We start from the raw sequence: 14,982 nt of genomic DNA, 5'->3' as shown, positions 1-14,982 counted from the left end.
GGAATTTCACTTTGCTTGTGTGCATATGAAAAACTGCCAAATACTAACAGGTGGTTCAAATGGCTGAAATCTTAACTTACCTGCAAACTTGATGTGGAATTTATTCTCAGGTTTCAGTATCTGGACATACAAAGGACAATTTGGAGCAAAGTCTTTAACTGCCCATGCTCTTAAAATGGTTTGATGATCCTAGAATAAAGAGTATGAGACAACAATGAAACATAAATACCATGTTAAATTAGAGAAAGAACTTACCAGACCAGTTCCATTGAAGAAAACTCATTTTAAGCCTGTTTAACACCAGCTGTTGTGGATGTTACATGCGGATGTCCACATTGTATAAGTAATATTATGTATATTACAGGTATGTAAATACACCTAAATATACATATACACAGACAAGGCTGTGGTACTCTCAGTGTTCACCAACAACATCTCTCAGGCCTCTGCTTTGAGGCAGGCTTCAAGCAGGAGTAGAATGACCAGCAGTGGATTATTTTAAGACAGGGAGCGCTCCAGAGAACTCAACCTGTATAAGCACACAGAATCAGATGGGTGCAGGGAGAGCAGGCTAGTGTCCTTGCACAGCTGCTTTCCTGCCTTTGAAGCACTGTGCAGACTGGGGGAGGTCCTCAGCAACGGCAGAAAAATTAATAGTTCCACCCATCTTCAAACAAAAGGATGAAGTGGGGAACTATAGTTCAGGCACATGAATGCTGCATCTCAGAGAGAATCCTTTTTGCAGTTTGAGTCCAAATCAGTTTTCCTCACACAGGGCACCAATTGTTGCTGCACAAGCAAAACCAGTAGGCTGCAACAAGGCTTTACCATTGGCCAGATTCTACCATCCAAGCTGTTTCTCCATCCTCCAGGGGCCAAACCACACTGCTCCTTCTGTCTGCTACATTGAGTTTTCCTTCTCCAAGCTTCTCTCTCCCCCAGAACCCAACCCTCCCATCCCCCACTACCCCACAGTGCTATTTAACCACTTTGCAGGAACAAGCTACAGCTGCACATCGTCCATGTCAATCAACCCACAGCCTTTGATCCTCTACAGATTCTCATTTCCACATTCAGGTATTACAGTCTGGATGAGTGGAAAACTACAGGGGTAAAACGCTGGTTAGATGATTGGAGTCTCAGGTCAGTGGTAAATGGCACTCTACCCAGAGACCTGGGGCCACTGGAGTGTCACAGGGATCTGTACTGGAACCTGTTCTATTAAACATCTTTATCTGTGAACTGGAGGAGGTGAAAGAGTGCGCACTCAGCAGGTTGGCAGACAATACCAGACTGAAGGGCACAGTCAAAACACTTTAGGGCATGAACCAAGGTAAGATGCAGGAATGGATTGGCAAGAACTACATGAAATTCAGCAAGGGCACAAGCAGAGTCCTGTCTCTGGGACTGGGTAACCTCCTGCACTGGCACAGGCTGGGGGCTGGCTGGCTAGGCAGCAGCTCTGCTGGAAAAACCTGGGGGTCCTGGCAGAGAGTGAGCCAAGCATGGGCTGGCAGCGTGCCCTGGAAGCAGAGGTGGCAGACAGCATCCTGGGCTGTTTTAACAGAAGCACCGTGAGGAGACAGAGGACACTGCTTATCCCCTTCTACTCAGTGCAAGTTAGACTGACTCCAGACACTGCAACCAGTTTGCAGGCCCCCAGCACAACTGGAGTGAGTTCAACAGAGGGTCACCAAGATGGTCAGGGGCGGCAGCAGAGGCCCTGTGAGGACAGGCTGAGGGAATGGAGCTTGTTCAGCCTGCAGAAGAGATGGCTTCAGGGGGACCTAACACCAACCCCCACTATCTACGGGATGGTTACTGAGCAGATGGAGCCAGGTCCTGCGCAGTGATGCATGGTTGGAAGACAAGAGACAGTGGATGTTAGGTTGAAAAGAGAGATTCAGGGTGGATATAAGAAACCTCTTCTCCACGAAGACAGGCAGTGGAACAGGTGGTGCAGAAAGTCTCTGCTGTCTCCACCCTTGGACACTTTCACACCAGCCTAGATAAAGCCCTGAGCAATGTGGTCTATGTCCATAACTGACTCCTGTCAGACTAGAGACCTCCTGAGCTTCCTTCCAACCTCCATTACTACCCTACGATTCTAGTATAATATATTTCATTTACTGGAATGCAGAAGAGAGGGTTTGTTTCCAGAAATCATCTACTAATATTTTTTCCCTCTCCTATCTTTCTGAAAATGTTGGGGATCTTATAATTTGGAAGGGCTAGCATTTGGCCGTGGAAGAATTGTGTGAAAACTTAGATGGTAGTGATGAGTCATGTCAAATTATTCAAGAATGATGTATTAGACATGGCCTTCCAAGGAGACTCAGAATTTAAATAACATTAAATGAGGACATCAGGAATTAAGAGTTTAAAAATGTGGATGATTCTAAAAAGTATCAGCTCAGTTAAAAACAGTTTGACATATTTGTGCAACTAGAACATTCGCATAACTGATGTCAGAATTCAGCCAGCTACTGACCAAAGGATTCCAAGAGATTTCCCAGCCTGTTAGTTTTGGTACCTGTTACCACATGTTGAGAGTGCGTTAACCACAGGATGAATACTGCTATCCCATAAATTATGGGTAATACATTCTGTGGGAAAACCACCTTGATGGGGAAATTAGAGAAAAATAGAAAAATACTAATAGAAGCATAGTATTACAGAAAGCTTTTTAGGGTAAAATACAGCAATCGCCTTTCAGACGGTTGGCATGCATGAAATCTCCATCACCACAGTTCCCTAAAGCCACACCACCTGCTATCCTAGAGCAGCAGTGCGGGGTGGAGCGCAGTGGAGACACCATGGCCAGGATCTGCTCTGCTCCCTGCAGGACCGGGAATGCAATGGTACCGTACAGCCGATAAGCTGCATAGTGGCTGCAAATATAGATGCTTGTTGCTGGGCCAACAACTGTGGTGAAGACCAAGCAAAAGCCTCATTACCTGCGAAAGAAGGTTGGGAATTAGGCCCCCTCAGCACTTCAAAGCTTTCTGATGAGGACGTGCTAACTGCTAAAAGAAAACGAACTGCTGAAGAGATAAAACTCAAGGATGCTAGGGTAAAGTAATTGTGGTAGTGGGAGATCGCGACCTCCTGCTTGAATGGTTCCCCCGAAGAAAGTGAATCCCCCGCTCGGGGAGCATGCGCAGTAAATTTAAAATGAACTGTTTCTTTAAATGAAAGCGAGAGAACTTTACACCAAGCATAATAAAGGAATGCATGACTAGAGTCACTCAAGCTCCACCTGAGAGTAAAGAGAAGTATAAAAAGTGAATGAATGAGGGGACAAGTGGGGAAGACACCACCAAGGGAAGACACCACCGAGACAGACTCCTGGGACCAGCCGACAGGCTGAGCCTTGCTTCTCCCCCCCTTGGGACACCTTGCATGAGACTGAAACTAAGTGCTTCTTTGGGAGACTTAGAAATATCTCTCGAGAGTTACTTTTCAATATTTGTAGCCAGGTTGTATTGTTGTAACTTTTCCACATGTTATAACGTTTTATTTGCACATGCCTTTTTGCAAACAGTCGCTATCACTGGCAATCCAAGAACCTGTCTATCTGTTGCACTCATAAAACTGCCCTGTTAAGTAGCTGGTCATCGCAGCTCCTAATTGAGCGCGACCATCCCCTAGAGTGTGGCCGTGCTAGCTCATGAGCACGGCTGGGCCGGCAGTGCAGACCCCTGGCACTTTAATATACATATTAAGCGCGACTGGACTGATAGTGGTAAATTGGACATCACCTAGAATTTAACCCTAGCTGCACCCAACCTCCCACCTCGGTGAGGAGAGCTGGAAGGCGGGTGTGTGTGTGTGGGTGTGTGTGTATTTCCCACTAAATTACTCCATCCCCTTTAAGGCAACACAATCATATATTGAATTTCATGAAATATGGTTAATTTCAGTGTATCCAGCCATCAGTTTTTATTTCAGAACTGGAAAGGAATATTTGAGAGCCACATGTAGGAAGCAATACTTGGGTTGAAATATCTTGCCTAGTCATTAAATTGGTGGTATTAAAAGATAAAATATAAAGTATGATTCATTATGTTTTCAGCATCAGCAGTAAGAAAAGCTTTCATGCTGATGAACACAAGGGAAAATATCTGCCTGGAACAGAGCATAATTGACATTTTCAAACCATAATATTTTAATGTCTACTGAGATGTTAGCAAGTACTTTTTCTATTAGAAATACTAGAATGGAGTCATAAGGGGAAGACCTTTTGAGGACGATAAAAACCACTATTTCACATCTTTCTTATTAAGAGTTTCATAGATGTAGGATTGCTGTGCCCATTCAGGAGATTTCAGAGCTTGGATGTACCCTGCTATGAGCTTTCCTTCCATGCAGGCACTTTTTCTTCACTTTTTCTATAGCATACAGCAACTTATCCTCTTTAGGATCTATAGGGGGGGTTGTATTTAGGGGTTTTCTTTGCTGTTTTGTTTTAAGGGAATGAAATGCCAACACACCTTAGGAGTAGCAAATGGCTGGGTAATGGGGTAGATGGCAGTTGTATAGATATACTATAGAAGGAGTAGGAGTAGATTTGGGACAGATTTGAAAAACCTGTATTGTTGAAGATGTTACCTAATCTTTTTAATGCAAAAGGTGTCAGGGAAACACATTAAGAGTCACTTGCAGTGCTGGTATGGCTTCAACTGCACAGTTTGACATTACTGGTTTCTTCCCTTCCTTTCCACAGCAATCATTCACAGACCACATTGGCTTGCAAAAGTGGTGAGAAAAGGCTGTTTCCTGTATGCCGCATGCATAGAAATATAGTTTATATTCAATGAAACTCAGGTAAACTACTTTTTTCATTCTTCAGTATTACATATATGAGCTAAGATTAAATTCACTGTGATAAACCACAACTGTACCAGTAAATACTATTCTGGCTGTACATTTCAGACTGTTTACTCTTCCTTATTTAATCTTGATATTAAGATATTTTCTTTGATTTTTTAAAATATTATTTGGTCCAAAAAGCGTGGTTTTGTCAGACGGTGCAAGAATTGTTAAAAAAAAGAATGAAAAGTGCTTATTAAAATTATTCCAATGGCACCATTAAGAAAATTAAACAAACCTAGACCCACAGAAGTGAGTGTTGTAAAACTAAAAGAATGAATCTCAACATGAAATGTTATTAAATAATTGTATAGGAAAGCGAAAGACTCCTTAATATTGAAATCTCTTGATGATCAGTTGGCACATTTGCAGTTTTAACAATATGTATTGCTTTCCATTTGCTATCTCTTTTTTGAAGAAGCAGTCTACAAATATGCAATATGTATAAAATGGATACTTAAATTCCTATACAGCTTCATAAGATCAACTCAGTGTGTCTGTACTGTTAACATAATAACCCTGCCTTATTGTTTCATTTCCTCTCTTTTCACTTCGTATATGCATGTGTTTGTATACAAAATCTGGTTATTTGGGTTTTCATGGGTTTTTTCGTTCAGTTACCTTCCCAAATTCCCCTCTGGAGATGCATTCCAGGGGTAGAAATGAAAATTCAGGCAGGCACTTCAAACGATTTCTTGGAATCGGTGTCTTCGTATAGTATTGGCGGTTGTCTTAGTTTCTATCCACATTACAAAATATATGCTTCTTTGGGAGATGGGGGGAAATATGCATTCTCTTCTGTGTGCTCTCCAAGCAATGAATTGCAGTCAGTGATCAAAAATTACCACTGATACGGATGGTGATTAATATAGAGGTGATATTTAAGTTCACGTCTCAAAAGCTGTAATTTTTAAAGTGGGTATAAGGAATTTAAATCATCAGAACTCAAAGCAAGGCCTTGATTTAATATATACTTTTAAATAGTTTGTTAATTTTTTCTTGCCACACACAACTTGATAAATTAGTTACATCTTCCTATGCAATGCATCCGTCTTGTGATGCTATTAATGGCAATGTAACTTAGATTACAAGTATAATAGCGTCATGCAATTTAATTAACAGAAGGGGGGGAAAAACTGAACTCGGCCATCTCCAAATTTTCAGAAAGCATCAGAACAAAGCTGTCAGCAGTAGAAGTGGTCTGACATATTACCTATTAATGAGTTACAGGATAATTCAAAAGAGACTTCTCTTCCCACACCTACTTGGGTTAAAACAGCAGATGCACTGTTTTCAAGCACCTTAGTTTTGTGGAGCAGTTTTGATGTAGGCAGTGCACTGAAGTTATTGGCTAACTTCGTGTGTGGCACAGACTGCTGTTCTATACCCATCAATCAAAATAACAAATAATCAAAATAATAAAAAAACCCCAAATTTTAAAAAAAAAACCCGCAACAGCAAAACCAAACCAAGTTGTCATCCAGAATTAATTACAATTTGAACTGTCTTTAAGAGCTGCCTCCTCCAGAAGTGAAACAGATGTCTGCCCTGCTTACTGTAGCAGATGAGCAGTTTACACTTTGGTCTAAGAAGTCAAAATGGCATTTGATAAAATAAAATCTGGCAGAGCTCTGTCTTGCAAGAGAAGAGAAAGTTTCCGGTAGGAGACTTTGGAAAGCTGACAAATTCTTGGTTAGACTGCTTAAGTTCCTACGCCTCCAAATGAAAAAGGAAGCAACTGACAATTTTCACAAAGTAACTGCATGTCACCTGTTACTGTACTTTTCCTCTGAGCTACAGCTGAGACCCATGGGTCAGAAGCCACAGATTTTGGCACCAAAACTAATGAAACAGCAAGCAATGATTAGCCAGCGGTATTCATGGCAAATGACTAGATCTGCTGAGGACTGGAGCTCGGGAGATAAAAACCCTCACAGACTTCAAAAAATCGTAAGTAACAACAGCTGTTCTGGTCAGGAATCTCCTCAATGCATCTGTTAAATCCTGTTTTGACAGCTGTCAGACACAGGAGAGGATCCAAGGCACTCCTAATGGTTTGTCAGCCTCTCAAGCACAGCGGGGTGAAAAATGAGTTGGTAGTTATAAAGACTGACACTGGGCTAACAACTGAACTTTCTTCAGCTCAGCGACAAACTGTAACCTTATGTTGTACCTTACAGAGGTTCTTAGTAGTGACTAGAGCTGGAAGAGTGTAGGAAATGAAATCCATTTCATTTCAAAGCTCTAGGGGGCACTAAAATAATTTAAAAAAAAACAAAAAACAACAAAACAACAAAACAACAAACAGTTGTCCTGTTTTCAACTTGCAGTATAAAATTGCATTCCCTGTGCAAAGGAAATCTGAACAGCAAGAGAAATAGGGAGAGAGATGACATCTTGTTTAAAAACTTAAGATGACAGTGACTGTCACAGTATCACCGCTACAGTTGAGATACTGGGTCATTATGACTAGCCAGCCAGTCCCCCAACAGGGCATTCTGTCTCAAGGAAAGTAACAGCATTGTGTCTGTGTGCTCCATATACAGTGATAAATGAGATTTGATAACAGTCCGTACTGGATGCTGAAATGTGCCAGGTACGGTCTCCTGGGGCACACTGTCCCTGAGGGCACAAAGGCTGCCTGGAGAGAGCTGTAGCTGGCCACGACTCGGAGCCCAAAACCAGCCAGTGCTGGCCAGAATGGATGAAAGCTCCACACAGAGTCCACTGCGTGTGTGCCCTGTAGCAGGGTTCAGCAGAGCTGAAAAAGTCCGTCCTTTGCATAAATTCTGGAGAGGTTACTAGCAGAGATGAACAGCTTACCTCAAAATGAATCCTGTGTTGGTGCAGCTGTCCTTAAAGCTGCTTAAACCTACCGAGTGCAATGTAAATCACGTGCTCTGCTTGTATGGCATTTCTCATTTCTAACCATTTCACAACTGTCAAGTATATTTTGTGAAATGAGATGTTGTAGCTGATTTATTCTGAATTTCATGGCTAATTTAGGCAAGGCAGCTTGTCTTTTTGATATTTTTCCATCTCACAGAAGTTACCAGTATTTTCCCAGGTATTTGCAAGAACTGTTGCTTGTTCTTAAACACACTAGCACCTCTGTCACTTCCAAATAGTACACTTGCCTTACTTGACCACTCCAGGATTACTTGTTGCCAATTCAGTGGCTTTTGCTAGTGTGTTTTCAGGAGCCTGTGGCTGATTAATCAAATTCAGATCTCTTCATTCATTAACTTTTAATACTATAGTAGGACCACACATTCATTTGTCAGGGAGTTCAGTGGCTTTCTGCAAGTGATGGGTAAGTACAGGGTCTTTAGCTTTGAATAAAATACATTTCTTCATCACGCTGATAGCCTACACAATTTAAGCTATTTTTGATAAAATTTGCTTCTGGCAACTCATTTGCCTAGCAAGGACACAATCCCTTCTTCTTGCTAGCTGCAGCTTATGTTGCTTTTTTTGTTCTCCTTCTCTGATAAGCTATATCTGTAGGTATGGAAACAACTAAGTTTTGACGGCAGATGAAGAAATTATAGCAACTGATAGAGAATATATTAAGAAATACTACATATATAATGCAAAGCCCTTGTTTCTCATGTTTTACTTTATTTCTAACATTTAGAAAAGTAATTGCTGTGTCTTATAATGTAGGAGCAAAACAGTATTTTTAAATTGAGATAGCTTAAAACATAATTACTTTATAATAAACATTAGTTTGATCTTGTTGGCAATTTGTAAGCATCTCAATTTAACTTTGTGAATATTTAGACTTATTCTGATCTTCCTTTGGAGTTCAAGATCAAACTGGATATAAGCAAGTGTGCAATAATTTTAGCATGTATCTCATGGTGAAAAGTTCAAAGCTGTCTTCATAAATCGTTCCCATGTGGACTTTTTTCCTGAAGATTTGTGATCAGTAGGTAATTTCATTAGTTTGAAGAGTTCTAGTTCATATTAAAATAGTTTTATTCTCTTACCACAGATAACGCTGAGTCGAGGCTTCTCTTAGCAGTCTTGCTTTGCGGACAGCAACTTACCTGACTGCAAGTAACTAGTAGAATGGGCAAAACTACAGTAACTCATTTAAAGGAACCCGCCATTTTTCACATTTTAAATTGCCCAGTATGAAAAATGGTCATACTCTCAGATATGTTGGTTAGTTGGTATTAATCACAGATTAATTTATACAGTTGAATTCAATCTTTACTTTGTTAGTAGTAAACTTTCAATACTTCAATAGTTCTGCACGGAAGTACCAGCCAGCTGATATATAACTCTTTTCTGATTTAATAAATATAACTTTTTGAATTTGATATCTTGAGCAAACCCTGGTATTAGTGCAGGTAATCTGAGTAAAAATTTTTGAAAGAGCGCTACCCTTTGGAGCGATTAATGACCAAGCGTCGATCTATCTATAAGGTACCATGATAGTGCTTACATGGTGTTCTGCCATTGGTCCATAAAAGGAAAGAACTCATTCAAAGTTACTCTAGTCAGCATGAAAATTGTTTTTTGAAAGTACTCCATTCTTACAGTACTTAGTTTTCTTAAAGTCCAGTAAGAATGTATAAATTCTTCTTTTATTTTAAAGTTCAATGTATAACTAAAGTGTGCTGTAAAATCCTAACTTCTTTGCTAGATAGGTCATGTAATTTATTTTCTAAAAAAGAAGTAGATATGTTACATGAAATAAGCCTCTAGATCATGTTTCATACATTTGTGAAATCCTGGCCTTATAGAATCTAACAGAAACCTTTTCATTATCCAAACTGAGACAAGAAGTTCATCCTGCATGCAAAATCTCTGTGTAAATCAGCTAATTTTAACCTTCTATTCACAGAAGTCTCAGTCCCTGAAAGGGAATAAGGGCAGTAACAGTATGAACAGCATGCACGTTCATTCTTAGTTATTCCTTCAAAACTTACAGCTGCTGTCCGGTCCACCTCACAGCGGCTACTCAGAATGAAACAAGCTTCAGCATCATCCATTCTAGAAAAGGGGAGACAAGCCTGTTACATGCCAACAAATACTTATGTGGACTCATGTTTCACAGTTTATAGTGTTGTACACTTACAGAAACAGAATACAGAGAAATTTTATTCAATTTGTTCTCATGCATTATCTGAACGTCAGCAGCAGTCACCTTGTGCACTGACTTAGTGTGCCAGTAATTCTTCGCTAGGCTGTGGGAAACCTTCTTTCCGTAGTGCCATAGAAGCTGTGCCAAATGAATAAAACCAGAGAGGCCTCAAACATACCTAATTTGCAAAATAAATATTTATCTGCCATGACTGTAAAAGGTAAATAAATAGCACCAGTCTGCATAGTGTGTAAGGGTATGATGAGCTACTATTGGTAAGAATGCATAAGAGGGGGCAGATAACTTAGTATAGACCTGCCTTGCCTAGTGGTAGCAGAAGAATGGGTAGAGGTACTAGATTAATACATCTGGGATAAATAACAAACATTTCTGTGTATGTATGCATTAAATGAATTAACTGTTTCCAGTTCATGGTCTCTTTGAGAACTTTTAATGCCTAATTGCTCTCTAGCGGGTCACATAATAAAAGGAGTGGTGGTGGAAGTACAGAGAAAAACTGTCCGACTGAAGGTTTCATCCAAATTTGCTTTTCCTCTCTTGCCTCAAATCTTGATATCCTTCTCCAGAGAATCTAACTTCACTTGCTGTTATGTGGAAATAAAGAAATGGGGACTTCGTTGACCTCTTTGGGAGGACACAACTTTCTGGGCAAAGAGAAACGGGATGATCAGAATGGGTTTCCTGGGAAGGGGAAAAGTGAGAGAGAAGCTGGGGAAAATGAGCAGGAGATACACTGCCCGTTACAGCAACTCTATTCTGGAGTCTGGAATGGGACCCAAGAGTCCTAAATCTTTGGTTTCTCTGCTCTAGAAAATGGAATTGGTGGTTATCAGTAACAGTTTAGGCCATTGGGACTGTAGGCTTAGACTGACAGCCCATTCCTTTAGGTACTGTACAAACACAGAACAAAAAGACGGTCCTTGCCATATAAGCTCTAAGTGACATGACAAAGGACAACGAAAGTATATGCAGACATGTGAAACGGGAAGAAACGGTGTGACAATACCTGAATACAAAAATTACCATGGCAGAAAGTGATCTCACCTGATAGCAGAGAACCCACCGAAGAGAGGATGCAACAGAGAATACTGTGGTTACTTTACTGGAATTACTGGGAGTTTCAGGCTAAGTGAGAATAAGGGGTCACTCCTTGATGAAATAAAGAAAGGTAAGCCACAGAAGGACTGCACTGAGGCAAAGCGATGTACTATGTAAATAATATTTCCAGAGTATTCTGAAACAAGGGTTCAGGGAGTTGAGATGATGTATGTGTTAAGAATATAAATACAATTTTAAGTGGGGCAAAAATAAGAGCTTGTGTGAGAAAACACTTGCAAGATGCAGGCTCAGTCTACACAGGATACTCTACAATATGATTCCAAGCTTATGATCCACAGTAGGATACTGGCTTTATTTTAGTAGGAAAAAACTAAGATCTATTTACAGCTGTCTGCAACTAAACTAAAGTCTATGAATAGATATCCACAATGAGATGTCAGATAGCTTGGCCAACCTTTTAGGTTTTGACTATAGAAACAGAGATTAAATATGTGTGCGTTGTGTGACATCATTCAGAGAAAGTATAAAGAAAAGAGAAGGATAAAGTCAGGTCAGGTACCTATGTAGATTCCTCATAGGTACCCAGCAGTAGGAAAACAGGGGAAGCCTCAAAAGGTTAAAGTACTTGAAACGGAAAAATCACTGTAACAAAGGTAAATCAATATATCTAAAATAGTAATGCCAAATGCAGCTGATGTGGAGAAGTGAGGACAGGAGGTCACTTCCGAGTGCTGATTAGGAAGAAATCATGGGAACCGTATGAGTAGCTTCAGCTAAGTATGGGAGCAGAACTGGGAAGATAGGGTCTTAAAAAAAGTTGTAGGAAAGAAAATTCAGTGCAATTAGATGAGATTTTGATGAGAGCTGATGAGGTAATTGGGATGACACAGATGGTTTCATAAAGAAATGAAACCTCATATGAATATAGTCACCTTTTTCCCCAACGTTTTTCTGTAACTTCTTGAATCACTTCAGCCACAGACAACAAGAATAATAACCTGACATTAACATCTACAAATCTCATTAATTTGGACAACAGAAACACTAACAGCATCTGTGTTGAAAACACTCATTAGAACCCAGAGTATCCTTATGAGTAATGTTATTCAAGACCTAACAACTGAAAAAGCTTTGTCAGTTACAACATTTTTACATGCCAGAAAACTGAATCTGAGGCAAAACCCCCTGACAGTTCCACTGCTTGAGGATGGCAGAAATTATAGGGACTTGTTATACTGAAGAGAAATTTCTGAAAGGAAGAAGTATAAAGTCAAGAAAAAGAGTGGTAAAGACGAGGATTACGATCTGTGACGGTTCACTAAAGAAACTGGAAGGAGAGAGTGAAAATATTTGGGGTCATGACAGAACATGGGAGAAAGTCACAGGGGAAAGAGATAAAGCATAGTAGTGTTACTTTCTAGTGCAAGTCTGCACAGAGAACGAGAGCTGGTTTAAGCAGTTACTGTGTTGTTTCAAATGCTGAAGCAGCTATAGTTTCCAGTCAGGCTGAAGAACAAAGTAAGTATCAGTGTGATACCTCATGACAGAATTTGTTCTGTTTTTTTGTTAAAGCTGAGCACATGAACACTGTTCAGAGAACACCAAAAATTTGCAAAGTGAAGGTCCAAAGGTAAGAAGCAGGAACGGATATCATTTTTGTGAAGTCAAATTGTGTTCTAGGGCATATAAAGAAAAAATACAGTCTTTTGTTAACTACTACTTACCCAGTCTGCCAAATTTTGGTATTCTTTTTTAGGGTGACCTTTATCATGTTATTTTGACATTGCATTTCACATAGAATATATGTATAAACTTTGATAACGAGAAACTTCTTGATTTTTATTTTTTAGTTGTGTTGGTAACCATTATTTTATTTATTAAAATAAGTTAACCTGTGCCTTGTTATCTTCTCAGTACATTATGTTCTTATTAAAAAGAAATACAGCAAGTGTCTTAGGTACTGGGTTATATTTCATATTAAATGTTCTATTAAATTCCCACTATGCTTCTTCCCTCAGGAGAGGTTGAAAATTATTCTGTGACAGGTACATCCAATTACATGTTCTGCAGGAAAAAGCACAGTTCCACAGCTGACTACCTCCAGGTTATTATAAGTGAAATTCAAGATTATCTTTAGGGAACAGCCTAATTTTTCTTCTCCTAATGTGTAGAACAAATGCCAGCTAAATCCCCACGTGAATTCTGTCTTGAAAACATCAAGAAAGCCAAAAAAGGGACCTCCCTCTAAAAGAAAATTGCTAATCCTGAAAAAAGCTTTATTGTATTTTCCAATTTTAAACATTCAGAAGTATTTGTTTCCTCAGTGGCAGAAATCTGAGAAGACAAGAGTGCTCACTTGACTTCTCATAAATTAGATTCTTGGAAATAACTCCCCTGGGGTAAAGAAGGCTGGATGACTCAAATACTCAGACAGGTATTGGCTTAATTTTAAACATCTACCTTAGTTGCTGAGTAAGTTCTTATAAAGAACAATGCAGGTAATTTAAATCAGTTATTTGCTAAGAATCACCTTTCTCTTTCTTTGGAGAGTTTAGAGAGATGATCCTCCTATGTGAATTCCACTGTGAATTCCTTCACACCTTCAAGAGACTGAGCAGTGGTGGGGGGAGTCTGACTAATGGTGTTTGACTGATGTGTTTTGATTAATGCCGTTCACCAACTGGCAGAGAGGATTGTGTAGGTGTGGTGGAAGTATGCGGTAAGAGGAAGGGCCTGAAAGAAGAGTATACAGAGGTATAGTGGGGTAGTTGCTTACACTACCAGGCTGAACTTAGGAAGAAAACGAAACTGTGCAACGGGTTCAAAGGGTGATAATTGTTTACTTTTTTCCTCTTCAGTTAGTCAGAAGAACTACCATCACATTTACCATCTTAGCTCAAGGAACAGAAACAAACTCTATCATGACTAGCAGTTTTGGAATTTTCTGTGCTGCTTTTTCAGAAGAAATCACAGACCCTCTGTTTCAATATCTTTAAATACTGAGACAGAAAAGACAGTGAAGAAAAATTTGGTCAAATGAAAGAGCTTACAAATACTTGTTCCTTAAAACATTTCAGATATTAAGAAAAACAAATTATATCAAAGAGCCTGGCTTTCTGAATACACATGCTTTCCTTCTAGCACGGCTTTTGTTGTTTGTCAAACTTATTTATCAAACAGTGTGAGTGACACAAAGTAAAAACTAATATTGGTCAATATTTGCCTACTTAGCTCTCAACAGGTCTTGATCTTTTAGTGCTGAGCCTTGCAGATAGATAACTCTTTGGGACCACATTGGGATTTGTAACACCCTTCGGACCTGAGCATCCATCTCAGTAGGACACAAAATAACGACATAATAGTCCTGTCAAAAACATAAGGGGGAACAGTCATGTTATTTTTTTATGTTAACATTTATTGTTGCTAGAGAATCATTCAACAGAGACTCAGGATGTCAAAAATATCACTGCTAAGTCTCAAAATTAATAACAAAAGTTATTTGAATATATGAATTTAAATATTGAATTATTTAATAAAAATGTCTAGATAGGTGTCAACTGCTCACAGAAGACACCAGGGTGGCAACTAAAGTCCACTAAGAAACATTCTTGTTTCCATACAATCATAAATTGTTTTTAGAGACAATTTAAATTTTTGTCTTTCCAGCTGGAAAATGTAGGAAGTTTTCAACAATCCAAATGGAATTGTCTTCTCCTACATTTTTCCCCTACATTAACGGGCAGATCCCAACCCTGTTTCCTGTGCTACAGACAGTCCTTGTCAGGAAAAGTAAGGTTGCTCTGAAGTATACACGTGTGTACAGATGGAAAGGAGAAATAAAAGGAACATGAGCAGAGAGACTGAGACCTTAGGACAGGCTTGTCATAGCAGTCTTCCTTAGCACACACAGACTTTTGCAGAAAGCTTAGAGCATT

General features: G+C 39.6%; 1 protein-coding gene and 1 long non-coding RNA gene across 11 annotated transcripts in view; one reads left to right on the top strand and one right to left on the bottom strand.

Moving 5' to 3' along the window:
• Window positions 1-14,982, bottom strand: part of KCNT2 (potassium sodium-activated channel subfamily T member 2) — a 151,189-nt gene that overhangs the window by 58,571 nt on the left and 77,636 nt on the right. For all 8 annotated transcript variants that reach the window (XM_056355486.1, XM_056355487.1, XM_056355480.1 and 5 more), the window contains 3 exons: window positions 14,275-14,411; window positions 9,813-9,876; window positions 81-189 (listed from right to left, as the gene is read on the bottom strand). In XM_056355486.1, the coding sequence (XP_056211461.1) occupies window positions 81-189; window positions 9,813-9,876; window positions 14,275-14,411 (310 nt within the window). The remainder of the gene's footprint in view (window positions 1-80; window positions 190-9,812; window positions 9,877-14,274; window positions 14,412-14,982) is intronic.
• LOC130156741 (uncharacterized) overlaps window positions 1-14,982 on the top strand; it is a 52,309-nt gene that overhangs the window by 33,947 nt on the left and 3,380 nt on the right. For 2 of the 3 annotated variants that reach the window (XR_008824588.1, XR_008824586.1), the window contains exons 3-5: window positions 4,727-4,827; window positions 6,673-6,822; window positions 13,372-13,481. This is a non-coding gene — a long non-coding RNA (uncharacterized LOC130156741). The remainder of the gene's footprint in view (window positions 1-4,726; window positions 4,828-6,672; window positions 6,823-13,371; window positions 13,482-14,982) is intronic. The other variant, XR_008824587.1, reaches the window with a different exon arrangement.

The sequence above is a fragment of the Falco biarmicus genome, chromosome 11 (assembly GCF_023638135.1).
Source record: "Falco biarmicus isolate bFalBia1 chromosome 11, bFalBia1.pri, whole genome shotgun sequence".
NCBI classification, from domain to species: domain Eukaryota; kingdom Metazoa; phylum Chordata; class Aves; order Falconiformes; family Falconidae; genus Falco; species Falco biarmicus.
This window is presented reverse-complemented; position numbering and strand designations above follow the sequence as displayed.